We start from the raw sequence: 26,891 nt of genomic DNA on the forward strand, positions 1-26,891 counted from the left end.
CAGTTCATCAACAGCAGTCCTAAAACAAATTTAAAGCCATACATTTTATACCTTCAGGATGACTGTGGGCAGTATTTTATTACAGAATGAAATTGGCTTTCTTCCGGAGATGAGCAGCTGTAGTGTGTCCAAGTGCCTTCATCTGAGGAGCTCCAGAACCAACAGGTCAGCTCCTATTGTGAAAAAGAAACCAGCCTCCCACTTTCCTTTGTAAAACAGGATACTGATTCGTCACGGTGAAATCAGGGCTCAAAGGAGAGTGAGAAATTTAACAGCTGCTTTTAGTTTCTCTTGAGAAGGCTCACATGCCTCCGTGAGACTTGTGGTCATTGTCTTTAGGCAGCAAGAATCCTGACTGCTTGAAAATACTGGATATTATTCTCTGTGCTGGGGTGGAAACTCTTTCCATGGCTGTTTATCCTCAGCTTTGACTGTGGATGATGAGTAGGTGTGAGTAGACTTGTTCTCACAAGTAACTTGTTCTGATGGCTGTATAACAAACACACGAAGGAAAGTCCACTGGGCAGAACTTGAAATAAACAGTAAAAAGTACTTTTTTTTCATGCTGGCACTATATGCATGGCAGGTAGAGTTATAGTAGAGGAGTTGTATGCATTATGTTCTGGGACAAAAACAGGGAGTGTAGCTGCTGCTTCTTGGGAGTTGAGAGTTTATGGAACAGAGCTCTGGTGCTACCTGCTTATTCAGACTCTTGGATGGGATGCATGGCACTGCAAGATGATATATGCAAAGAAGTCATTAAAGTGCAAAATGAAGCACTGCTGTGTGACATTAATGACTGGAAAATGAGCACATTAAGTCTAATTTAGAAGACTTGTTAATGTCCTGTGGTTTGTTAGTGTGAGAAAAAAATTCTTTTTTTTCTTAAGCACATTGAATGATACTAGAAAAATACTGTTTTTGTAAACCCTCCTTTGGGTGATTTTTGTTTAGTAGTTACATAACTTCTTAGCCTGTTGAAATGGCCATATTGAAAAGGTGTGGTGAAGTATTACCTTAATAAGTTTTAAGGTCTCCTCTTCAACTGTGTTCATGTGGTTTTGAAAGTGAAGGGTTTTTTATGTTTGTGAACAAGAATACTTGAACTTAAGGGATAGAATTGTATAAATAGGGTTGAAAATGTGAGACTGCTCCTCCACCTCCTCAACATTTTGTCAGCTCTCCTTCCTGTAATGGGTGCCAACAATGAACTTTATTTCAGCCCTGAATGATAGTAACTCTTTTGCTGTAGTTTCCCTCCAGTGATTCTGTTCTTTCCTTTTCCTCACCTTGTTTATGTAACTGTGTTATCACCAAGTGGCCCTCCAACTCTCCAGAATCTGCCAGTGCTTCTGAAAGCCTTCACTCTTGCACTGTGGGGCCTGACTGAATCACAGCTGAACATTCTTCCCACTGAACAGCTGTTTCAGTGTTCATTGCCTTGTTGAGAAGGGAAGTTCAGTAATCATCTGGAACAATTTCATTTTGTTCAAGGGAAGAATTTTTTCAAGGACACATCTTTCTTATTCAGAATTTAGTGGTGCTTTCAGCCATGGTTCTTGTAAGCCTAGTATTTGACCTGCTATTTAATGGTGGAGTTAGTCAAAGGAGAATAAACTGGAAGGAGATGTGCTGAGTGATTGTAACTGCTGAGCAACTGCTGTGCTGCCTTTCAGTCTGGTAGGAGCCCTTCCAGGATTTGAGGCTGTGGTGTGTTCAGTTATCTACTCCAGTGCAGTCAAACTTGTGAGGTCTAAAGGTGGAAGAACTTGGGATCACTGTGGTGAAGTCCAGCTGTGGCAGGAATGGACACCACCTACCCCCCAAATCCTTCCATCTCCTCCCCCCACCCCCACAGCTGTTCTGACTTTGAGAGTTTGGGAGGGATGTTAAATTCAGATGAATACCAAAGCAGGTAGCCTAGTATTCCGTAGGGAGTATACATTTGATATGAAGGATACTTGACAGGTGTTAGGGTTTTATAACAACTCTTCTTTTCCACTAGGACAATCTTAGGATTGCTATGGTTCAATCAGCTGTCCACTACATATCCTACATCTTGGATACCTGTGAAATCATGCTCTTGTATATCATAGCAGAGAGGGATGTTGGCAGCACATAAGCCATATTATTTAATTTTTCCCCAGTGATTTGGGGGAGAGGAAGAGCAGGAACACTTGGGTTTTCTGAAGAGTTCCAAAACCAGCTCACCACAAGCCCAATGACCCCTGCAAGGTGTTTATGGAAGTAACATCCTCAGCTGGGAGGAATCCCACTTCTTGGCAGCTCCTGAATAGACTTGGAGGCAATTCTTGTCAAGTGTCTCACTTGGCTTCCTCAGGAACTGGGAGTTTACAGACAGTAAGTAAATTAGGGAGTTGAATAAATGGATAGCCAAATATAGTGTGCTTCAAAGGAGATCCTTCTCAAAAGATTTTTAAAAGGGAATATGACATAACTGAAAAACAGGGGGGAAAAGGTAAATTTACCCTGATCTTAAAACCCCAGATTGTTAAGATGAGCTTTGTAGCATGTTACAAATGAACAGCTGTACTTTTATACCTTCTTAGCCTTCATGAATGGGACTGGGTATCTTGGACTTGTTACTGCTGCTTCATTTGTCACAGAATGCACTAGGAAAGAAACTAGTCCTTTTGGCAGCCAAGTGAAAAAGAAAACAGCCCACAACTGTACAGATAGTGAAACCTCTGTACTAAAAGTGGGTTCCTTTGTGCTTGGTGCTGATACACTCCAACAGGAACTTGTCCTGTCAGAGTAGAGAAGGGGTTTCATTTGGCCAGGGCTTGCTGTTTGGGGCTTTTATGGGAACCAAATGTATGTTAAGGAAATATGTGAGAGTTTCCCACAAAATTAATAAAGTCTCATTAGACTTGTTGATATTAAAATGTCCAAATGCGGTTGTTCACATGACATTATCTGGTTGCACACAAAATGACTGCTGTATGACCTTTAAATTTTGATAAAAGTAGTATGTGATTGTGGACAGGTTAACCCAATAGACAAAATAATAATAATTACTTTACTGAGTGGTTAAAGCTCAAAAAAGAGGGAGAGTAGATATGTTTAGGTATAACCTAGCCAAAGAAAATAAGGACCAAGACCTCAACAGCAGCTCAGATTTATGGGATTCTGATGCTCACTGAAAAAAGGGGCTAGTATCAACTATATACTAGCTTAAAATTAATGCAACATTTGTGATTTTGCATCAGTATTGTAACTATATTTGTGTTGTTAAGCATGTTAATGTGAGACAGCTGCTACAGCTTCATACAGAGACTATGTCCACATAATGAGCTGCTTTTGCATGCACCAGAGAGGATCTAGTACTAGTCGTACTTTAAAGTGGTGTCATGGCACTAAACAAGCAGGTTTTTCTGATTTACACTGATTCAAAGTTCAAAACTGTAAATACTTCTTATCTGCAAAGCAGCAGAAACAGCTTTCCCAATTGCTGTTGGTAACACATGTGAAGATGAGAAGCTTTTAAAAATTGTCAGTGTGTCTATCAGTGATTAGTAGGCCCATGGATGAAGCCAGATGATCTTTGGAGTTAGCATAATTCCTCAAAGAATGCAGAGGAGCTGCATATAAAGTAAAACAGATATAGTACATGCATGCTTACCACAGTATTTGTTAACTAAAGGCTGTGACTTTCTACACTTGATCTTTGACTTATGTAATTTGTCCTTGTGGAGTTATTAATTTTGCATTAATGAGTTCGATTTCAAGGTGAGATCTCTCTGACAGACCTGCTTATATGATAAGCAGGTATTCATTAAGGATTTAAATATTTTGTTAAGGTTTGCTGTCATATTACTTACTTGAAGTGACTTTGTTTCCCTGTGTTTTGCAGCAAGAGATATTTTTCACTTCTGTCATGGAATTATCCCATTCACTATTGACATACTGTCTTTGCTTTTGATTTCACTTTTACAGTGGGAGATTTTATACTTAATGCATGAACTGTACAGTCTGTTTAATTCCAGAAATGTCTTTTTTTTTTCCTTATGGCACTCAATATTTTGGCATTGGCAGCCTGAGCTGTGGCCAGGGGTTTTTGTAGTGTTATCATCAATAGGAGCAGTCAGACTGGAAGCACTGGCCTGTCATGAAGCTGCAGTCCAAAAAACCTGATCAGTAATTCAAGGCTTCCTATAATTCCTTTAGTTGTTTTGCAAACCATTGCCAATATTTATTAGTAATTTATTTTTATTGTCTTTGGGTACATTATCTCAATGTGCAAGTGGCAGATAAATACATGCCAGCATGCTTTACTCGTGTTTTATCACTGACACTACTTGCCACGGAGTGATATTATTTTCTATCCTAGGTGTATAATGAGCCTTGATAAAGGTACAAAGTCTACATTTGTTTGCCTTTGAATGACAAAATGATGACATTATAAAGCTAATTTTTTGGAAATTTCCTAGTCCATGGCTAGCACGTTAAAAAATAGTGGAATTCTTTGCAAGGGGAAAGATTATTAAAGGAGGGCAAATATGCGATGACACAACTTGCTTTGAATTTTGTATTAAATCTATTTTTATTAATTTCATAATGAAGAAATTGTGTAAGATTTTTTTATTCGTGAAACTTCTTAGTTTAAGAATTTTAAATCAAACACTGAGATGTATTTCTATAACTAAAGGAGTTTGGACTGCAGGGAAGCTAGAGCAAATAGTTATTTTTCATCAGATTGTAGATTAGATGGCAGTACAGAAAGGAGATACTTGCAGGGTAGAAAATAATGCTGAGAAAGAGATCATTTTCTGTGTGCTGGCCTGCAAAAAGGGCTTTCCTGTTGTCTGGAACCCACAGGTGTTGACAGTGGGGTTGGTTTCAAAATGTTTTGAGTGCCGTCATGGTTAGTTCAAACCAGTCCCTCAGGATTTCATGCAGTAATAGAGAATACTGCCTGTGCTGGGAAATTGATTTTGACATACATTTTGCAAATGCCTTTGCATGCTAATGTGGTAGTGTTATTAAAATCCTGTATTCCTTGTGCTTCAGAACAGTTGGAATTCACAGCAATGTTGCCATTTTTAAAAAAATCTTTATTATAGAATCTGTAATTTTGTTTTGCAAATTTTATTTTTCTAGTGTAACTTCATATTAATTTCATAGTGGAATTTCAGAGCTACTTACCAGCCTTTTCTTAAAACTAGGGAAAATGGCCCCACCTGTAACTGCATTTTTCTCCTATCCTATCTCATAGTTTTACAAAATGTTTTTGGTTTTTTTTTCCTTTGGAGAGTTTCTACAATTTTCTTTCTGTTCTTTAGTTGGTCTCATCCTATTCTTCCTTTACCTTCTTTTATGTTATATACTTTGAGATTTTGGCCTGTGCCCGTATATTTACCAAACAAATATGAACTTGAATTCACTCTTGGGATTTTAAGTTTGCTACATGTGAAGCTGCACATCTTCCTGGAAAAGCTGTGGCAAGCAAGAGCAATGCATAATGCTGTATCACTGTCTTTGCATGAAAGCTCATTCTTCTTATTATTACTTGTTTTATTTCTTTACACACCAACAAAATTTGAGTGGAATTTGTCCTCTTGTTTAATTTACTCTAATATTTAAAGTTATCTTTCTAATGTGGTTAGATTAGGTTCCTAAACTTTCTCTTGAATTTTTGTTTTTTTTGCCTGCTGGTGGGCTGACATGGAGGAACCACAATGACTTCAGAGAAAGTGGATCTTGGTTCTGAAATTTTCTTGGAAATTGATGCTCTTTGCTATGAATGGGTGAATTACTCTAATTTGCTGGAAGTGCATTTTCAAGGAATCACAAAAGAGACTTTTGCATGGTGGGCTGTGAAAAGCCAGATGCTGTAGCCAGTAGGGTGTTATTATTGAGGGCAGCTTTAGCACAAAGGGCTGTACCACTTGGTACTCGTGACATGTACCTGCTTCTTTCTCTTAAGGCTGGAGACCTAGATTTCTGTCATCATATTGTTTTCCTGGAGTTTTGTGCTGAGTTTCCCCTCTGCTCCTTTCCTATTTCTGTAATTCAATTTCACAGCACTGTTTCATAGAACTCAGCCCATGAGTTGATATTGCCATAGCTTGTATTCATTATCATTAATTGTAGTAATCCAAATCTTGGCTTGTCCTGCAAAGTATGACTAGGCAGCTTCTGGTTTTGAAGCATTCTGTAGCTTTTTAAGTTGTGCCTTTGGAAGATGCCTATAGAACCAAGTGGAAATGAAGTACTACTTCACAGAAAAAAAAAAAGGGTGAATGGCCACAGGATTTAGTAGAGGATTAGTTTGTAGTTCTAGCTTTTTGAATTCACTGCAGAAGTAGACCAAATCCTCTAGTGGAGAAGGCTGCAGGAAATGACACCGTGATGTTGGCATTGGACAAGTGATAGAATCAGAGGATGATGGGAAGGGTCTTTTAAGGATTAAATTATGCCTAACTCATGAATCTATCTCCTTTGACTTCACTGAAATATATATAATCAACTCCCATTCACTGTAATTATGTGTTCTAGCACAATTGCAAAAGACACTTCCTTGCCTTAACAGCTTGGACTTCATGTAATAGAGAAGTGGTAGTAGTACGTGTCTGAAACAGTGCTTTGATTTGCCTGATATTGTCTCCTGATAATGACAATCTTTTGTGAATAAAGAATACCACACTACTTATGGACAGTTTTCAGAGACAGAAAAGCCATTTTCAATTGCCATTAGTGAGAGGAAAATAAATGTAAATCTCATTGTTCCATCTTATGGTGCCTTTGGAAATTGCCTCTCTGGCAGAGAATGTATTGTAACTTCAAAGGAAGTTTTGCCCCATAATGAGAATACAAAGTATCGTTTCCGTTGTTTATTTTTCTATAAATCTCTTTCCCTTGCTTACTTTTACTTGCTTATTTTTGAGTATATTGCACAGCCTAGCAGATAATGATTATAATCAAATAGCTGGCGAGAATGCCCCGCTTTGTAGCTCTGTCTAGCTCTGTTGCTGTCAAGAAGCAGTTTCTTTCTTCACTGTAGGCTGTTTATGTGTGTTAATGGTGAAGAAGGTCTACCAAGAATTATTTAAGACAGCTCACTGTTCATGAGCTTTGGTTGTTACTGTTATGGTCACTGTATTCAATTATTTCTAGATGTACTTCCATTCTGCATTTGCTTCGAAAAACACTCATTTTATATGAGCCCACCTGTGCTCCCAGTGCACACGACATGCATGACATTACCAGATGTGTGTTCAGGCTGAGGCATTGGTTTACTGGTGTGGAAGCAGCTCAAATGACAGAGCTGTGAATTGTAATGGAGCACAGAGCATGGTGGCTATATGGAGATCATATTTCTGTTTCCTGTCCCAAAAATCTGCATCTGCATTTACAATACCTGACTATTAAAGTGCTCAGGCTTCTTTCATTCTCCAAGTATGCATGTGTAGAACTGATGGACCAGATGGAGTATGCTTACTTTGTGACAGAGCAGTTGCTTTACCACCAAGCCACTCTCATCACAATTAATTCTTTCATAAATTTTTGAATTATATTTTGTAACATCTTGTAGAAAGAATCTCATTTAGTTTTTCTGTGAAGATGGCTTTTTTTTCACTTTTAGGTTTCACCTCTTTGGAAAGTAGTTCTTTGATAGTAGCACATGTATGTATTCATGATCATTTGTTTTGATTGGATTTTTTTCCCCTCTGTGGAACTGATGTTTTCAAAATGTCAAGTTTAAAATTTCAATTTTTTTCATTTAAGACAGTGGATGTAGTCAACTGTATGACCCTTTCTGTGCCATCACTTTTCTGCTGGAGTTAATTTGAGCTGCAGAGGTACTGTGCTCACTTCAGACCACGTGAGTTGTTCTGTAATTCCATAATGTCAGTTTTTATTCTTTAGCCTTTCTATGAGTTGGTTTCTGTCCTGCTCCATGCACCGTTATTGCATCCTACCTTTCACTTAGCACACTGGAGGCTTCAAGTGCTACAGTAAATGGTGTATTTTCAAATTTGAAACAGCTGCTAATTAAACAAGCTCTATACTTTGTGGTGAAGTGAATCTCAATGTCAGAAGTTGTGGAGATATGCCACAGTGGTGCCTGTTGGTGCCAGATCCAACAGTGATAAAGGTAGACCAACCAATTCCATCTTCCTTCCTGATGGAGGACTCTGGTGCATTATTCAGGGTCAACTGAGAGTAGCTCAGTTAGTCAGAGCATGGTGCTGGTGACACCAAGGTCATGGGTATAATTCCATTCATTTAAGAGTTGGACTCAATTCTTGTGGGTTCCTCCCAACTCAGAATATGCTGTGATGGGTTGAGGTCACTCCTTTAAGAGATCACTTTGTGACTTTTAAACTTTCGTGCCTAAGTGATCGTTAGAAGCAATTAATTATTAGTCATTACCAACATTCCCACAGGCAAAAGGGACCTTACTGCAATCTGTGTGGACAAAAGCATGAATGGATATCAAGGATTAGTAGATCTTTATCTGTAGAAAAGGATCTTTACTGGTACTGCTCCATTATTTTTCTAGGACAATGCTGGCTCCATACTTATTAAGGAGATGGATTTTTTATGTATGATGGGACTCTGCAGATACATTAGCCCAGCTTCTCAACACAGGCTGTGACTGATGTCAAGTGTTTCCTGTTTCAGAAATGGGAAAGAGAAGAGAGACTGGTATTGTTTATCTTGGCCAGAAAATGAGTAAAGGGACACCAAGTAAAGGAATTATGAAATAATCGAATATTTCAGTGTAGATATTAGGAGATTTTCACTCATTGTCTAACAATAGAAAATACTTCATTGCTTTGAAAAGGCATAAATTAAAAAATTATGAGAACATTCTTCCTGGGAAGAGGATTTGTAACCATGACTTTTCTTGGCAAGGTTTTTTTTTTTTTTTGTTTTTTGGGTTTTTTTGAGAACAGTTGGATATTTATGGATTTAACACAAGTAAAGACAGTTCATTTAGAAGAGTTTAAAGAAATAATAAACCCGTGACCTTTGCTTATTAGCCTGTTTAACTATTATATTCACATTGAGCACTTCATGGTAGAGGGGAAGAGAATTGACTGTGCAGTTCTTGCCTCTTGCTCTTCAGATCTTCAGACTCTGAAGAGCAAGGTCCAGTAACCAGGTCCTGCACTAAAGGTTCAGTTGCTCTGCTCCAGTCTGGAAGTTTTAAATCTTTATAATGTTCCTTCAAAAGCTACAGCTTCACTTGGGAAGGAAGGGGGGAAAAATGAGATTGTAATTTGGTGAGACAAACTAGGAAACGAGCTCTGATTCTGTGTAGTGGAATGAGATCTCGAGAATAAAATATGCTGGCGTATTTACAACCAAAGTGGAAACCAGTGGTGCAAAGTGGAAAGAGCACACAGAAAGAACCCAGATATTCCCATCTCTCTTCTGTGTTCTCTCCAGGGTCCCTAGTATGGATGAAATATGATAGTTCTGTTGTGAAACTTTAGTTGCTGTGATTCCCATTTCTGTTGTTTAGCGGGAGCCAGGTCTACGCAAGAAACTGTTTAAAATGTTAAATTAAGAAACTGTTGCTATGTGTCTGCTGTATAGCTGCTGGTGAGGGAGAGCTGCCACTCTCTGAGGAGGTATAGGAAAGGACAGGACCAGGGCTAGGGATGAAATGGGATGGCAGCGGTTGGGAAAAACAAGCCACTTTTTTGGCCATATGGTAAAAAGTTCCAATAAAGGCAGTTGAGAATAACTAACATCATGGACAGGTACCAATAATATGCATGAAAGATGGAAGCAATTGAGAGCAGAATCTCATTATTCAGCACTTTGCTATTCTAATGTGTCTTTTTAGCTTCTCCAGAAAATGGGGGAACATTACACGGCAATGGAAATTAAAGGGCTACAAATTTAGCACATATATATGACAAAACTGCAGGGATCCTTCTGGTTTAATCAGAGTGTCTGGTCTGTTTATAGTTTAAATACCATGGTTCAAATAGTCTCATCCATTAGTTTGAGAAAAAAGTAATGAAGAAATAGGGAATGAGTTGTCTAAAAGCAGCACATGTGATAAAGTGATTTAGTATTAGAGACATACTGTCTGAATATTCAGGGAGGCCTCAATCCTCCCAAAAATTATGGATGTATACATTCTACATATACCAAGTTGGACATACACTTCTTTTTGGAGTTGCTATGTTTCTAATTTTTGTTTCTGAAGAGCAAATACTGAAGAATTTCTCTACTTGCCAGCACAATCTCATTCTTCTGATCACTGAAGTCAAAATTCATTCCAGTTAACCTTTTAATAACTGAAGGGGCTAAATTCAAAATGTTCAGAACCAGTTCCCAGAACAGAGTATTTCCTTTTCCTAAGAGAAAACAAAAGACTTTGGAGAATTCTGGAGCTGAGCAAATGGACCTAACCATCTGATTTTCATCATCTTCCACTTCAAAACAGCTGGCTTCTGCTGTGCAAGAAGTATAGGAACAGTATAGGACTTCAGTGTCCTGTTTTGAGGAGAATTCCTAGTCAAATGAAAGGGATGCTTGTGTCTGTACCACTGATGTGGCCAATTTATACCATCAGCCCCTTTCATTTCCTTCCCAGAACTTAATACATCTGTTATTTTTACGAATTAAAAATTGCTGCTGGTACACAGTGTGCTTTCCTTTAATGTTACACTATGAAACTTAGTCACTTTCTGTGCTTGTGTATTTGCTTGAACTATTCCCTTATATGATGTTCCTGTAGTTATGGGGTGTATTTTGTAAAGGTGTTAAGGTTTGTCAGGTACTGGATCATGATATTAAGTGCTTATGAACAAAGGATAAATGTAGGAATTGGAGTTTGGAATGCATCTGTTATAATGGTGGGGGGAGAGGGTGGTGTCCACTTGTGCTGCAGGTTCATGACCCTTTCTATTTGGCCCTGTTAGTTGGCTCAGGACTCTTCTGGCTGGAGCTTTTGTAACTTTGCATTTCTGTGCGGTGCATGCAGCACAGTGGGACAGTCTGTTCCTGGGTTCCCATCTGATGGAGGTGCATCCCTTCCAGTGACAAATGAAATATTTGTCATTCAGTGCACAGTCTGGATGTGTATCCTGACTTGTGAATATATAACATGCTGGTCTTGTGGCCACTGTGTAGGTAGTTGGGTTTGTGTGTGGGGGCTGTATGAGCAGGCACTGATTGTAGAAGGAAAGGTGCATCTCATGGTTTCATTTAGACATGCAGCATGGTCTGAAAAGGGCATAGAGTACTTCTGGCCCCATCATTCTGAATGACATAGATGTTACTACATTCGGTTAAAGATGTATCTTGTGAAGGAGAGTGTATATGCAATTATTTTTATTATTGATGTGTATGACTTAGTTGGAATGATAATGTGTTTCAGGTAAATTTTACTAGCCCTTCATCAAACAGAATTTCTGTTGTATGAATAAGTGTAATTCTCGTAATACTAACCAGGACTTTTGGTTTGGGATTGGGAACTATTTTATGGTAAGCTCAGTTGCAAGTATTGAGAGTGTTTAAGAGCTCTGTCTTGTGTAAAATTTATAGTGGTGAGCTTGTCATGCTTCTGCATATTATTGTTCAAACATTGTGGACCGTAGGTGATACCCTTTAACTCGTTGGGAGTGGCTCTGCCACCTCCACATAATCAAAGCTGGGCCATCTGAATCATGTTTGTAAAATATGCAGCTAACTTAAATTGAAGAACTTGTTGGTTTAGTTATGTTTATTGTGCACTCAGTGGTTATTAGGAGATATACAAGATCCTTCACTAATTTTTAGTCTACAATGAACAAAATATGAAAATATTTTTTCTCAAGTGCTGTGAATACAATATTCAAGCTGTGAGTTTGGCCTGTTTTAAATTTTCCATAAAAGCAGAAATGAAATAAGAGAGCCCTCATCTGCTTACTTCCAAATATAAATAGGACATGATTTATAAGACTCCAGTTACACGAAATGTATGCTTTCCTTAGAAGAGAGTTTATTCTTCTTTTAACACTTAAGAACACAAGATTTCACAGGCAATAACTGAAAGTAGTGCAGGCCATATTTCTGAAAGCCAAGCTAGAAGATGCTATTATTACTGTGATTTTGGACATAGCACGTTAACAGATATTCAGGAGTCAGGACAGAAGAGGCCAGCTTTCTGATGGTATTCTAGAAGGCATTTCATATTTGTTAATATTTAGTCTGTTTAAATGAGCATTCAGATTCTGGGCATTAGAATGCAAATTGATAGAAGCCTTTGACTTCATTTACTTATGTTCTGCAAAGCCTGTCTTGAAGTGGTGTTCTTGAACCTCACCACGGTGATTAAAATAAAATGGGACAGATGATTTGCTGTTTATCTGACTTGTATTAGTACATTTGCTCTAGTCATTAAAAACCTGATTTTTCATGGATGAAATAGAAGTACCCGCTTTTCAAGAGTGTGTGTATGACTAGGTAAATTAAACAAGTCCATTGTAATTTAACTCCTTGTCCTGGGTAGCAGTCTGAAAGGTAAATATCTGTAAAAATAAAGTATGGGCAGTAGGAAGCCTGCCACTATTAGAAGAAATGAATAAAATGAAACAGCTGATGCTATGAATAATGCAAAAGAATCGAACTTTGATCAACTTGATAGTTCTGTAATTGTTTTTAGATTTTTTTAAAATTAAGACTCCTTCCTGATTTATGGAAAGGTGGTGACCAGTCAGCTCGCTGCTTTGGCAAACATCCATGTACATTGCATGGAATACCCACAGATGTAATACAGATGTGGGAGGGACTGGGCTCTGGGTTGACCCTCTCTGACATCTTCTCTGGACTTGAGCAAAACTTTACATTTTCTGAGATAACCTTCTGCTAGGGCTTTATGGACAGGTTTCTTCTCCAGTTACTGCAGGCCTTCAGCTGGCCTGCCTTACTACCCTTTCTCTGGTGTTAAACCACCATATCTACCCAGGGAGTGCAGCAATTTACAAGTATATTTGTAAGTGGCAATTTAGGTAGCCCACACATAGTCTTTGCTTACTGTAAAGGTGCAATAACAAATCCTTTCAGGCTGACAGCAATGTAAGTTTGAGTTTTTAATATTGGCTGCTCACTGATACTTGCTAATGTGACTCAGAAAATAACTAGAAAAAAAAATTTCCATAATCTGACTATATACAAATAAAGCTACTTGGGTTTCATTCTGTCTTCTTTTTCTTTAAATGGATTGCTTCTCTTAGTGATCTTGTTCACAACAAAGCTCTGTAAGTAGTTGTAGCAGTCCAGTCAGGAATATTGGTTAGAGCATTGTGGTTTGCAGGCAGGAATTAGCAGCTCAGACTGGTTTTGGGACTTGGGAAATGTTTGCACAAATGTGTGTAAGTGTTCAGATTTAGCCTATCTTAAGACTATGCCACTGCTTAAAGAGCGTTTAGGCAATTAGCACAGAATAGGGAAATTTTTGTGCTCTGCTGTTGCTTGGCAGAGGTATTCAGTCTTGGGGCTCTGTAGCCTACTAATGAATAAAAATGGATTTGTACTTAAACCCTTAACAGTGTATAGCAAGATTTTAGCATGTTATAAAATCTAGAATTATAGCAGAGTATGTGAACAGCATTAACAATTGGATGGAGTTGCTGTCCCTGAAAAGTAGGGGGTTAGACTTTGGATGATAAAATAAGGCTTTAGTCATGCAAATATTTGCTAGTTGCTGTTAATTCCTTTTTCATTCCTCAGAAATGCATTTTTTTCATTTCTGTTCTTTCAGTTTACATAGATGATAAAATTAAATTATTTTTTATTTGATTACATTTGCACAATAAGAAGGAAGGCAATGTAGACCGAACAGACTGACAGAGTAGATGGTCCTTTAAGCAGACATTTTTGGGCTGGAACTCAGGCTTTTTACTCCTGAAAAGACATTTTTTAACTCCTACTCTATCATATGATAAGTAGGCATTTAGCAGTACAGCTGCTTGCTATGCATTTCGACATTGACAATTGTATTTTGTAGCTGTCCAGATCCTATTAGTGTAATAAGAGCAATAAGGTCAGGCATTCCAGGTTGGATCTGCCTCCCAAACCTCTGGATCTTGGCTTACCTCAATGGGATCTAGCTGCTTGTGCTGTTTTGCTGAAGGCATTGTAGCAAAACTTAAGGCATGTCAAGAATAGCTGCATTAAACTAGAGTGAATTCAGGCTCTGACTACCATCAGAGCAGGAACTGCAGATTACAATACAGACTGAAATGCCTAGTTCTTCCAGCATCTGGACTTCACTTGCTGAATAGTGTCTGGTGGTCAGAATGAAAGAGTGATGCTGTAATGTACTTAAGCTGTTTTCTCCTCCAGTGATTTTAATTTTTCTTGCTTTCTGTAGACTAACTGAAAGCAGTAAATCAAACATTTGTCAATATTTTTTATTGGCAGGTTTGTTCACAGTCATCAGTTAGATACACAGAAGAGCAGAGAAGGCAAAAAACTAAGATCTCATTATCGTTCATCATGTAAATTAAGTTTTCTTTTAATTTGTTTGTTGTGGGGAAGATAATGTCATAAAATTCAGTGTATTATAAAGAAGGCAAAAATCAGTGCAGTCTTTTATGAGAGATTCATATGTGAAGCGGGGTTAGTTTTACTTTGTTTTAAAACCATGTGGTTAATTGGAATTTCTGTACAACTCATGGGGGCACAAGTGGGAAAAAAAACCCCAAAATCAAACAGATGTAGTTGTTTGAAAAGCCAAAACCAAAAGCCTTATCAAATTAAGAAATGTAATGTTTAGCTGAGGTCACATTCTGTCCTTGAGCAGAGAGGCTGCCTGGCTTCGGTCTCTGCTTGCATTTAGGCTTTCCTCTTTTCACTTGAAAGGCTGTTGAGAATTATTGAATGCTTTGATGGGACTTGGTTCTTATTAGCACCTCCATAAAACTGATGGTAATTTCTGAAGTGAATTGGGAATCAGCATCAGCTTCAGTGCAGGTTAGCAAGGTCATGTCTATATAGTGCTTATTGTGAGTTGCTCAGCTGTGGTAGTCTCCATCCAATAGCAGATCAAAAGAATGCAGAAAGACTGGCATTGGTCAAGTCCATTGGCCTGACCAGCACAGTGAAGATTTTTTTGCATCAGAGCAAGGATGAAGACTAAGGATATTCTTATTTGTTAGGGATTTTTTGGGTATCTAGTACCTGTGGTGGTTGCAAAGTAAGCATCAATGCCAGTTGAATTAGCAGCTTAAATTTCAGTTGTTATTTTAATTTGTGACTTTCCAGATGTAGCCCAGTTTGAGAATGAAGAATGGGGCTTTTTCTGCTGTCAGTGCAATTGTCAAGGACCAGCTGTTAAGGCCTCAGGCAAACAGTTCCTGTTCTTGAAGTTAAGGCTTATGCTTTTAGGACTTCAAGTGGATCTGCAGCTTTATTCCCATTTCCCTATGTTAAACCTGCTGCACTAGGGAGCAGGTTAATTGTGGGTGCTGAGGCAGATAGATAAAATTCCAAAGTAATGTATTTATTACCCTCTTTAGGTTTGGTGTCAGCATTATTGTCTGCACTGCCTCAGGCAGCTGTGAGGTAGAGATCATTGGTTTGTATTTGATATGCTATTTTCTCACTAACCAGGATTGTAAGTCAGAGCACTGGCTTGAAGACATTTGATGATGTGTGATTGTGGCAGCCTGCATGCTAATTTATCATACAGATACACCCAAGTGACTTGAAAAATGCTTGCTACCAGTAATTTCACTGCTAATATTTCTAGTCACATTTTGCTGACAACATTCCACCCACTCAGACTGCTCCTCTCCTTCCCTGTGGTTGTGGACCTGGCATGAAGGTCTGGCAGAGCAGATGCTTCCACAGTAGTTAGCCATTCTGGTGGTGCTTGGGCTGCCTACATGAGGAATTAAAACACTTCTCTGGTGAAGGTCTGCCATCAGGTATTGCTGTACTGCCTGGAACAGGCCTGCTGTCCTTCAATATGTCAAATGTAAGGATGCCGGGTTTTGTGCTGTTGATGACTGCAGGATCAGAACCATGCTTACACCATTGATCAGCAACCTAACTCTATCACTGAACCTTTTCTTTTCAGCTCCCTGGTGGTTTCCTCTTTTTTTTTTTCCTGTAGTTTAAGAATTGTTTTCACCATTTTGTCTATTTAGTCTTGTCTTACAGTTTGAATATTGTGCAGTACACAGTCATAGAATCACTAAGAATGGAAAAGACCTCTAAAATCACGTTCAACTTTTGACCAAACACTACCGTATCAAATAAACCATAGCACTAAGTGCCACATCCAGTCATTTCTCGAACACTTCCAGGAAAGGTGACTCCACCGCTTCCCTGGGCAGCCAGTTTCATTCCTTAACCACCCCTTCAGTGAAGAAATTGATTTCCAACCTGAATCTCCCTTGGCACAACTTGAGGCTATGTCCCTTGTTCTGTCACTTGTTACCTGAGAGAAGAGGCCAACTCCCACCTGGCTACAGCCTCCTTTCAGAAAGTTGTAGAGAGCAGTAAGGTCACCCCTAAACCTCCTTTTCTTCAGGCTAAGCACCCCAGATCCCTCAGCTGCTTGTCATATAATTTACTCTCTAGACCCTTCACCAGCTCAATTGCCCTTCTCTGGACATGCTCCAGCACCTCCATGTCCTTCATGTAGTGAGGGGCCCAGAACTGGACAGAGCACTCAAGGTATGGCCTCACCAGTACCAAGTACAGGGGACAGTCATTGTCCTGGTCCTGCTGGCCATGCTCTTCCTGATGCAGGCCAGGACACCACTGACCTCCTTGGACACACACTGGCTCATATTCGGCTGCTGTTGACCAGCACCCCATGTCCTTTTCCACTGGGCAGCTTTCCAGCCTTTAACCCTGCACAAGGTTGTTGAGACCCAAGTGTAGGACCCGCCACTTTCCCTTGCTGAACCTCATACAATTGGCCTTGGCCCATGAATCCAGTCTGTCTACATCCCTCTGCAGAGCCTTCCAGCCCTCCATCAGATTTCTCCACCCCCCACCCGCCAACTTGGTGTTGTCTGCAAACTGACTGAGGATTCAGTCAGTCCCCTTGACCAAATTATTGATAAAGATATGGAACAGGGGTGGCCTTACCCAACTGGTTGCAGCACATTTCCCACCACTGTCTGGACCCGGCCATCCAGCAGGTTTTTAACTCAGTCAAGAGAACACCTCTCCAAGTTATGGGCTGCCAGCTTGTCCAGGAGAATGCTGTGGGAGGCAGTATCAAAGGCTTTAATAAATTGAGTTAGACACATCCACAGCTTTTTCCCTCATTCGCTTGGTGGGTCACCTGCCATAAAAAGAGATCGGGTCAGTCAAACAGAACCCTGTCTTTCCTAAACCTGTCCTGGATGGGCCTGATTCCCTAGTTGTCCTTAGTAGTGTAGTACGCTTTTATTTACCCTATATTCTGATTTTCTTTAAAATTGGCTGCTGGCAATTAACTTACTTTTTATTATATCAGTAGAGCTAAAACAATTAAACAGATTTATTGTGCAAAAAAGAAATGCTTAAGCTCTGACATTGAGTCCACCAAACAGATTTTAACAGCTATGAAATCTGTATCTTGGTTAGCTGAAGTCAAGTGAAGTAAATTTGACAGAATATGTGGTATGGGAAAAATTCTTATGCTGTGAAGAATTGATTTAATACTTCTTAGTCTCATTTAATTGCTATCACAGATGACCACAGTGATGACTTAACTTGACCAGATGACCTGGTCTTTCCAGTGGTCTGGTCTTATCTGAAAGATGTAAAATTAATCTTGGCCCCTCACATGTGAAATTCAGCACTGCCAATCACTCATCTTTAAGGTTGCATACTCTAAATCCTAAAAATTATTTTTATATAAGTTCTGAATATTTGATCTGCAAGTAATAGGATTTTTTTCTGTTGTGGTTTTGTGTGCACAAGACATTTCCCCCATTTTGCATATAATGTAAAATATTTGCTCTGCTTTTCAAAATACATTCATTTGTTAGGAAATAATATCTAGGAAGCAAAATAAAGAAAGGTACATATAACCACAGGGACTTCATTTTAATTTGTTGAGGCTAAAAAGGAGTGGAAATCATAAAAAACAAACAAAAAAACACCAGAAGAGTTTTCTCTTAAAATGATTTTGTTTAAAGCAATGTGGAATTTAGTAGCAGATCTATTTCTCGATAATCTTGTTTACTATTAGTTTATTGGTTACACTATTCAATGCCTGTAAAATATGGGGACATATTGCCCATTGCTATGAGTTGTCATCATTCCATTGAAGTGAGTGGAAGCAGCTGAAGATCTTTGCTTTCTGTAAGCTCTGAAGCCTCTCCTTTCTCAGCATAGTGCTAAAAATGGTTTTGTTCCCTCTTAAAGTGTACTGCCAGCAATTTTTTTTCCCGTTTAAACCTGGACATGTATTACAGGGTTGAAGTGCACATGTGGATGAGGAAATTAGGGTAGTTACCCCTAAAATCACAGGTTCTTTGAGATCATCCCCTCTTTCTATATGCAAATAGAAGATTATTTCTATACTTGCAGCACTGCTGAATTTTATTTGTCTTCTTGCACCCTTTAGTATCTACCACTTCACACTATTTATTATCCTCTTGCACTAGTCTGTCTGAAGTCAAACAGGTGGGTCAGATTTTTTTACTTGTTCTGCACAACATTTCTCTAGAGCCCCATGTTTTCTCCTCCTGAGAGGATATCTGAAGTCTGACCATTTTATTGGTAGTGTCAACTGGACAGAAGAAACATTTTTTCTTTGACAGATTTTTAGTCTAGGCATTGGACAAGCTGACCAAAGGATGCAGTCTACAGGAAGCATGACTGATGGGAGAAGTCCAGCCAGGAGCTATCCATACAATGACTCTTGTTGGCTTTAAAAAAATGTTTCTTGGGGAAATACTTTGTCCTGAACTTATTCCCAAGTTTTACACTCCTTAAAAACTTGGATGTTCAACTTACTGAATTGAAAACATATTTTGTGAAAGGAGGAAGACCTTGGGGGCATAACCTTTCCTTTTCTTCCCCTTTATCTCCAAGATTCCAATTTTGTATTAGGCTTGTCAGAGGTGTTACATATTTGGTACTCTCTTGCCTCCCACTTCTTCAAGGCACATAAATCCATTCAACTCCATCACCTTTGTGATATTGCTAACATAGAACACTCTTGATCAGTCCACTGTGAAAATTCCTGCTGCTGCCTTCATTTCCTCCTGTTTGGGCTGTTGTAACTCACAGCTCTTGGGCAGTTAACAGCTTCAATGCTCTGTAGGATTGGTACTCACAGTTTGCTATCACAGCCAAACATTTTTCAGACAGTGACTTTAATTCCCAAATCTTCAATAACTTGGTCTCTTAATTGTGTCAAAAAATTTGAATTTGTTAGCATGTGTTCACTGAATTCCTCCTTCTAAATCAACTCGCATTTAGTTGATAATCTTAAGGGTCTTTTTTCAGCCTCAGTGATTCTATGATCATAGTTAATAGCTTCCCTGACCTCAAGTGTAGTGCCATTCAATGTCAGATCTGTCTGTTACAGGAAATTTTTCATTTGCTTTTAATTCCTGGGCTTCCCTCTTCAGATCAAAGGTTCCATGGTGAGTAATTAAAAAAAGGACTACTAAGTGGGTAGAAATTGAATGGATGTGAGGTACTTGAGCAGAGAGAAAGATTATATTTTTCTCCAAAACTGGATGCCACTTAGTTCTGCTGCCTGAAAGATGATTATAGTAATTTAAGTTGATCACAGTTAGACCTTTAAATTTGCATAGCCTTGAACTGAAGCATTTTTATTTAAATTCATCACTCATTATGCCTTTACATGTACTGCTCAAAGTCTGAGGACTGCATAATTTACTACAAAGAAAACAAGTCACCGAACGTAATGAGCTAAACTTCTAACAATACCCTCAGATTTCACCTGCAATTAATCACTCATGCTCAATTGCAGACAAAAATGTTAGCATTTACACATGTAACTACATGTAGGCACAGTCAGACAGAACCTTTCAGTACTATCACCCCTGCTGGATTTCAGGCAAAAGAAATAAATTGAAATACTTTTTCTCAAAAGGGCCAAGTAATTATTGTTCCATAACATTCGGGTGGTAGATTACTGAGAGCACACTAGACATATGTTCTGGTCTTGGTTTTATGACAGAAATAACAAAGTACAAGGCTGGAGAAACATGCATGTCGTAGACTTGATTTACATAAAGCTGTAAAGCATTTTTAGGACTGGATCTTTGATTAGCTGTGTGTGATTGTGAGTTTTGCCTTTAAATGGCCCAGAATGAGTGGTTGGACCCAGGTCAGGAGTGGCCACATGTTGCACACTGTGCAGCTGTGGGATGCAAACTGCAAGGGTGTGAAAAGTGCATGAAGGGCTCTGCAAGCACAAGACTCCCCTAAAGGAGCATATTTTTTTGTGGAAACTGGTATGACGGCCTTTGGCATTGTGAAAAACCTTCTTATGGGAGGAAAAATGTTATGGATTATGTGGTGCAGTTGCAGTGACACTTCTGAAATACAAAAAATCTTAAGTTTCCATGAAGAAATGGAAAAGTCTGAAAAACAAGCAAAAACCAAACCACAACAAGCGAAAAATATCAATTTAAATAATACGTGTATCTTTTGGGTTGTCATTTTAAAAATCTGATTGATGTAACTTGTATAGTGTAAGTTTTAACTCTATGATTTGAATTGGCACTTTTTATGTGGTTTCCCTTTCCCCACTTCCATGCTTTTCAGCCTTCCCAAGACATGTTTTGTTCATGTGGTTTTAATTCAGTCCCAGCTAAGTATCTTAGTGCCAAAACTTTTCCTGTGCGGGCAAAGAAGGGAGCTTGTGATGCAGGCACAGACTGTTCTTTATGGCCATTTTTGTTCTGGTAGGAACAGCAGCCAAAGGCTGTTCTGGGTCCCATGGCCAAATGACCTGGCACAGCTTGTGTCCATGCAACTAAATTAATTTATATCATCCAAACAGGATGACCCAATCCAAATTTACTTCTAGGAATACTCCCTGTCCTGGACTGTTTCTTTTGAAACTCTACCTAAAACTGTGCCAGATGGCTTTCTGTACAGGCAGGCACGTGCAGACCTCCACCTCTGCCCTGGCTGTGTTGATGGCTGTGGGTCTCACCTTATCAGCCTGTGTCAGGTGCAAGGCACTGACTGGCGCAGGTCTTGTCTGTGAGCTGCCACCAGTTCTAACACTTGGGCTTTGTGATACTAAAGTTTCCAGAGTTCTGTTAGGGCCTTCTCTGTAAATGCCTCTGTTAAGGCATTGTGCTTGTACAGATGGGCTGAGGGAAAACCCACAGAAATTACCATTTTCAAAGAAAAAGTAGAAAAGGAATCCAATTGCAAAGGAGAAATTATTTCTGTCTCCAATAATGGCAAATTAGAGAACTGAAAATACTGGTTTTCTTAATGCGTACATAGTTTTCACTTAAGTTTAGAAACATTTTGGTAGAAAATAATTTATAAAAATATCACAATAGAACATGCCAGAGAAGAGCCAAACTTGGCACAAAACACTTGTTATCAAAAATCTTAGGGGAATACAATTGAAGGAGCAACATACAAAACTGGTGTGTTTATCAAATATCACCTGTGAGTCAAAAAGCATGAGTGCCACCAAGTCCTCTTTCAAGTGAAGACTAAATTAAGATCTGGGGAGTCTTTTATAGAATACATTAGGTAAGGATGTCCTGCTGCACTTTTCTGATCTACATGTGACATAAGAGCTTTCTGATTTTTCCCTAAGAGCTACCTTCACTGGTAAAAATAACATAAAGGGAAAATACTTTAAGGTATGGCCTACTGACATGGCTGAAGAGTATGGCTTTTCCAGTCATGAGAAAGGAAGAAGATCGGTATTTACACTGTCAGTAGCTGAGATATTTTATGAACTGCTGGCAGACAGCTTAGGTAGATGAACATGTTTGTATTTATTCTATGTATACACATTTGCTTTTACAACGCAAATGGGTTCAAAAATTACAGACACTTTATTTTAATGAGTGATCGTTCACTGGCTTCATTTTTATCTTTGTTTTCTCCCTGCAGGTCAAAGCAACAGATGCAGATGCTGACCAGTTTGGAGAAATTGAGTATTCACTTTATGATGGATTTAATTATTATGAAAAATCCAAAGCTTTCCAGATTGACCCACACACTGGTCAGATCTTTGTGTCTCAAGACATTGACAGAGAAGGAGATCCAACCACTTATGATCTTTTAGTAAAAGCTACAGATGGGGTAAGTTTCACCTTTCTACACTGCCAGATTTGTGAATGTATTTGCAAATTTGTATTGTTTGCAAAATTGTATTTGGTATACTTTTAAATGAGAAAGTAGCAACTATGTAAAAATTGCATGAATTTGGAAAAAATGTCTTGTTCTTAAAGAGAGCAGAAAATTATATTCATGAACTGTGAATTTTCACCCAAATTAATAAATTTGGTTGGGAAATACCCAATGACTTCTAAATAAGGTTTGGAAAAATGTTTCTGGGATGTGTTAGTCCTTGCTAATTTTCCTCCTCCAATGGAACCAGTGGACGCGAAGTTACTTCTGCTGTCTGCTTTCAAGATCACTGCAGCAGTAATAAGACAGTACCATGGGCTAGAACTGAATGGCTACTGTGGGTGGCAGTGACTTTCCTGGGTAAGTTCCTTGTCCTTTCTAGCTGGCTGTGCCATTGCTGCTGCTGTGGGTGGGTGCAGCCTCCCTGCAGCTGCATGTCTGAAAGTTTTCCTACTGTACGAGATCTAGTGCTTGGAGGTGAGCATTCATGGTACAGCAAGGGTGGGGTAGTTGTATGTTCCTGAAATAGTTCATTGCGGATCCTGGCAAGGAGGGTGAGTTGACATTTGCTGTGGTGGGAACATATAAAGATGTCTGGGAATGGACACGTTGCCCACCTGATGCCATGTAACAAAAAATTTTGCTAGTAAGATCTAGAAAAATAATTGAAGAGAAGTATTCATTATATTATTTTCATTACAAAATATTCATTTTGTGATTTGCAGTCTGAAGTGGTTTGCTTTGTAAGGCCCAGTTTGTACTTGTCTTTACCTTCTTCAGCTTAATTGTGAATTGTGAAGAAGATGAAGAAAAGGTTTATTGGTTCCCTTCAAATGTTAAAATTAATATAAGGACACTTTTTGAAATGTTATTCAGGTCACATTTTGCAGTACAATTTGTGCTGAAAAACATTGAAATTCAATTATTTCAGGCTATGCAGGTTTTATTTCTTACTTTGAATATTAACATTGCATTTAAGATAATGTCCTAAGTGTATCTAATATAATTTTTTTAAAATGCAGTTGTGTTAGAAATGCTGTATTTTTCATTAAAATGCCTCTCTTTTTTTTATTGTACACTGAAGAAACTTAGCGAAATATGATTTCTGTATTCATGAGTAGATTACCTTAAATAGCTGCAGTTGATGGTTGTATTAATTATTTCATTTTGGGAATGTAGCCATTGAGGGTATATCTGTTTTGTTGAATTCAGGTATTTGTTAATAGTTAAACAATGTTTTGTCTTTAGCTGTCCCAATTCAGTGTTCATTTCAGAGGCTACAGAAATATTCTTTAATTAATATTGCCTTTAGCAGTGTGCTTTTTCTTCCTCATAAATTTCTGTAGAGCAGAAAAAAATACATAAATATATTTGAATGTTTGTTTCCATACTCGTCTGATTTGAATGTTTAATAACTTAACCCTACTCATTGCAGGGTGTTTGGACTGAACAACCTTTGAAAGGTCTTTTCCTACTCAAACCATTCTATGATTTTAATATAAGGATATAAGAGTGGGTTTTTCCATTCCATTCCTGTAATGTCTATAGCAGAGAGTGGGTTTTTCCATTCCATTCCTATAATGTCTAATATCTGACCATTTTGGAATTTCACTTGTATGTGATTTCTGTCTTCAAAATTTATACTTGAGTATATCTATCCAAACAAACTTTGAAGAGTAAAGCAGTCTGTATTGAGATGTATAGCAGCAGAAAATTAGGCATTCTGCTATACTTCATAATTTCATTTTTCCTCTCATTCACATGTTTTGAAGCTGTATAAATGTAAAGGAGACATACACATGTCTGGAATATCAAGGTTAGTCATTAATAAAGGGTATGTGACAGCAGGACAATAGCAGTGAAATTCTTAAAAGTTTTTATGCTATTCAGTCAGGTAAAGAAAATTATTTTGAAAATCTGAAAGAAAATATGTTGCATGACAAAAAGCTTGATGTCTTAATTTTTTTAGTTAAATTACAGCTCTATTGATAAATCTTACGTTAAAGGAAAATGGCCAATGCATTGAAACTATAGGGAATTTAATTTTTAAATTACTCTGTCATTTATCTCTATTTATGGACCTGGTGTTTTCAGAAGTTCAGTAATGGGGATAAAGGGTCAATTTTTATTGCCTTGTTTGTGACAGGCAAGGCTTGATCGTTTTACTGGAAGTCGGCACTTTGTAGAAGTTTGCCCATCTGACACCTAAATACTAAAGCACCTAAATTCAATATCAGCTTTTCAAAGTTTTTAGTGCACCTGAACTTGTGTTGACCAACTTTCTACCTTTAAAGCAGAATTGTAGTAGGATATTTATCTTATTTCCTGACATTCTGCTGCTGATTTTGAGTGATTAAAGATGTTACGTGTGGGGCTCAAAGTAGAGGCTGTGATCAGGGAAGAAATGTGCACAGAAAAGAGAGAGGAAGGATAAAAGGTCACTTGTGACAAAGAAGAGTAGAGAGATGAAAAGGAAAGAAAATAACACAGTTAATTAGAAAAGAGGAGGAAAATAAAGTATTTTCCAGGTGGTGTGCAGTTTATCTTACTGCAAAACTATCAGTTTCCTCCACCTGTTCCTGGCTACTCCATTACATGGCTTTAGAACTTGTCATGTCTTTTATGCATTGTGTAGAAAATGTAAGGAGTGAACTTGAATTGCACACAAGAGCCTTTGGAGAGACAGGTGGAAAACAGCTTCTGTTAAACTGGTTTTAAATAAACATCCTGTGAGAGCTTCTGGGAGCACTCTCACTGATTAAGCAACGATGAAAAGAAGTATCCTTGTCTCTCCTGTATGAAATGGTAGGTCTTAGCTTTTCAGTTGATTCATCATCACTGCAAAGGGTTCAGTGCACCATCAGCAGGTGTGTTAGTGACTCTTACTGCCTTTCTGCATAGAGACACTTTGTCTCTTGCTTTTTAGTAATCCACCCTGCCTATCCAATTTTCTTTGTCTTTTACACTGGAGCAATTGAAACCTAGATATAAACACTTGACACTCACAGGCAAAGCTTCTGAAGAACTTAAGGCTTTTGAAATAATTGGAGACATCTCTCCACTTTGACAGCACTACTTCAAGATGACATATCCTTTAGGTTTACAAAAAAAAAAAGCCTTTATGTCAGAGGTTCTGTATCTAAACGTTCAGCTTGGAACAAAAATTTGACAGCATGGTTCACTGACAAAAACTTTAGAGACTGTGATGAGAATCTTGATAGAATTTTACGCATTTTACAGCACAGAAATAAAGACATACATCTGCTCAAAATAGCATCACTGCTACTTATTAAAACAAAGAGTTTCCCTTGCCAAAGGCAAGATAATATATTTTTTTTAAGACTTGATAAAGAGGTCTACTAATAGCCTTAGCTGTTCACACAGATTTGATCCTTCTGAAGTAATGAAAACATTAATTGTTGTTATTTTGACTTGATGGTAGTTTATGTCCTCTTTTTCTTCCACGAGGGACACAACCCTCAGGACTCTGACAGACAAGTCATTGTAATTGTGACTTTGTTGCACCAGAGAGTACAACAGTAGTAAAAAATACTTGCACATTTGAGATAAGGGATGTTAAAATGAACAGCTGTGGCTTTATGTTGCTTGTTAAAATGTTTTGACAAATGTAATTTTCTGTCAGCAATAGATCTTATATAAGTCAGCCTTCATGTTCTGGAAGATAAATGTTTTGCTTGCTTCTGAGTAGATGGAGTATATCCACATAATTAGAAATAGGAGTTTTAGTTCCTTCTCAATTGGAATGATATTTTTTTCAGTTGTCAGAGCAAGAATTGGGCCACAACCAGTTACATTAAGTTATTAAGTAAATATCATATTTAGCATGTGAAGGTATACACTGCTCCTTCAGGAAAAGAAGGTTCTGTCTCCATCATAAAATTTGGTCAATTTTCTTAGAGAATAGATTTCCCTATATACTTAATCAATTTCAAAAGACTTTTCAATTGTTGCATAACTCTGTATCACAAATACAAATTGGCTGAAGAATGGGGTTTGGGGATTTTTCATGTCTGTTTAGCAATAATGAAGCTTGAAAGAAGCAGTTTAACACAAGCTCTTGTGAGTTTGGTTTCACGCTGTTTCAACCATCTTTTTTAAGATACTTTTTATTCTTGATCTCACTTCTTCCCTGGTCCTCTTCCCTTAAAAATACTTCTGATTTCTGTTCTAAAGTACCTGAAAGCCATGGACACACAGAGCATATTCTGACAGTGAGCAGAGCACGTTCCCTGCCCTTCCCCTGCCTTCCTTTCCTGTGATGGGATTTCCTTTTCATGGAAATCAAGGTACTGGAGAAGGGGCTTGCCCTGACATGGGGATGTTGGCACTGGGCTCACTGCCATCTCCATTTCTCCATATTGGCATATTGGGGTTTCATGGCAGTCCCAGTCATTTTTAGGCTGACTGTCCTTTAGAGTCCTGGTCCCCAGGCAAGAGTCCTGGCTGCTGGCTGCCTGTGCAGCAGCATGAGCCCTGGAAGCATGCCATGCCTTGTTTTCTTCAAAAGCACACCAGGAGGATGCGGGATAGATCTCCTTCTTTGTGGGTGAAACACAGACACGTGATGCATAAGATCATCT

The 26,891-nt window shown here is 38.4% G+C and overlaps 1 protein-coding gene across 1 annotated transcript in view; it reads left to right on the forward strand.

Moving 5' to 3' along the window:
* DCHS2 (dachsous cadherin-related 2) overlaps nucleotides 1-26,891 on the forward strand; it is a 104,249-nt gene that overhangs the window by 21,070 nt on the left and 56,288 nt on the right. The window contains exon 2 of the mRNA XM_068189196.1: nucleotides 22,051-22,242. Coding sequence (XP_068045297.1) covers nucleotides 22,051-22,242 — 192 coding nt within the window. The remainder of the gene's footprint in view (nucleotides 1-22,050; nucleotides 22,243-26,891) is intronic.

This window comes from Anomalospiza imberbis, chromosome 4 (assembly GCF_031753505.1).
Source record: "Anomalospiza imberbis isolate Cuckoo-Finch-1a 21T00152 chromosome 4, ASM3175350v1, whole genome shotgun sequence".
Lineage (NCBI taxonomy): Eukaryota > Metazoa > Chordata > Aves > Passeriformes > Viduidae > Anomalospiza > Anomalospiza imberbis.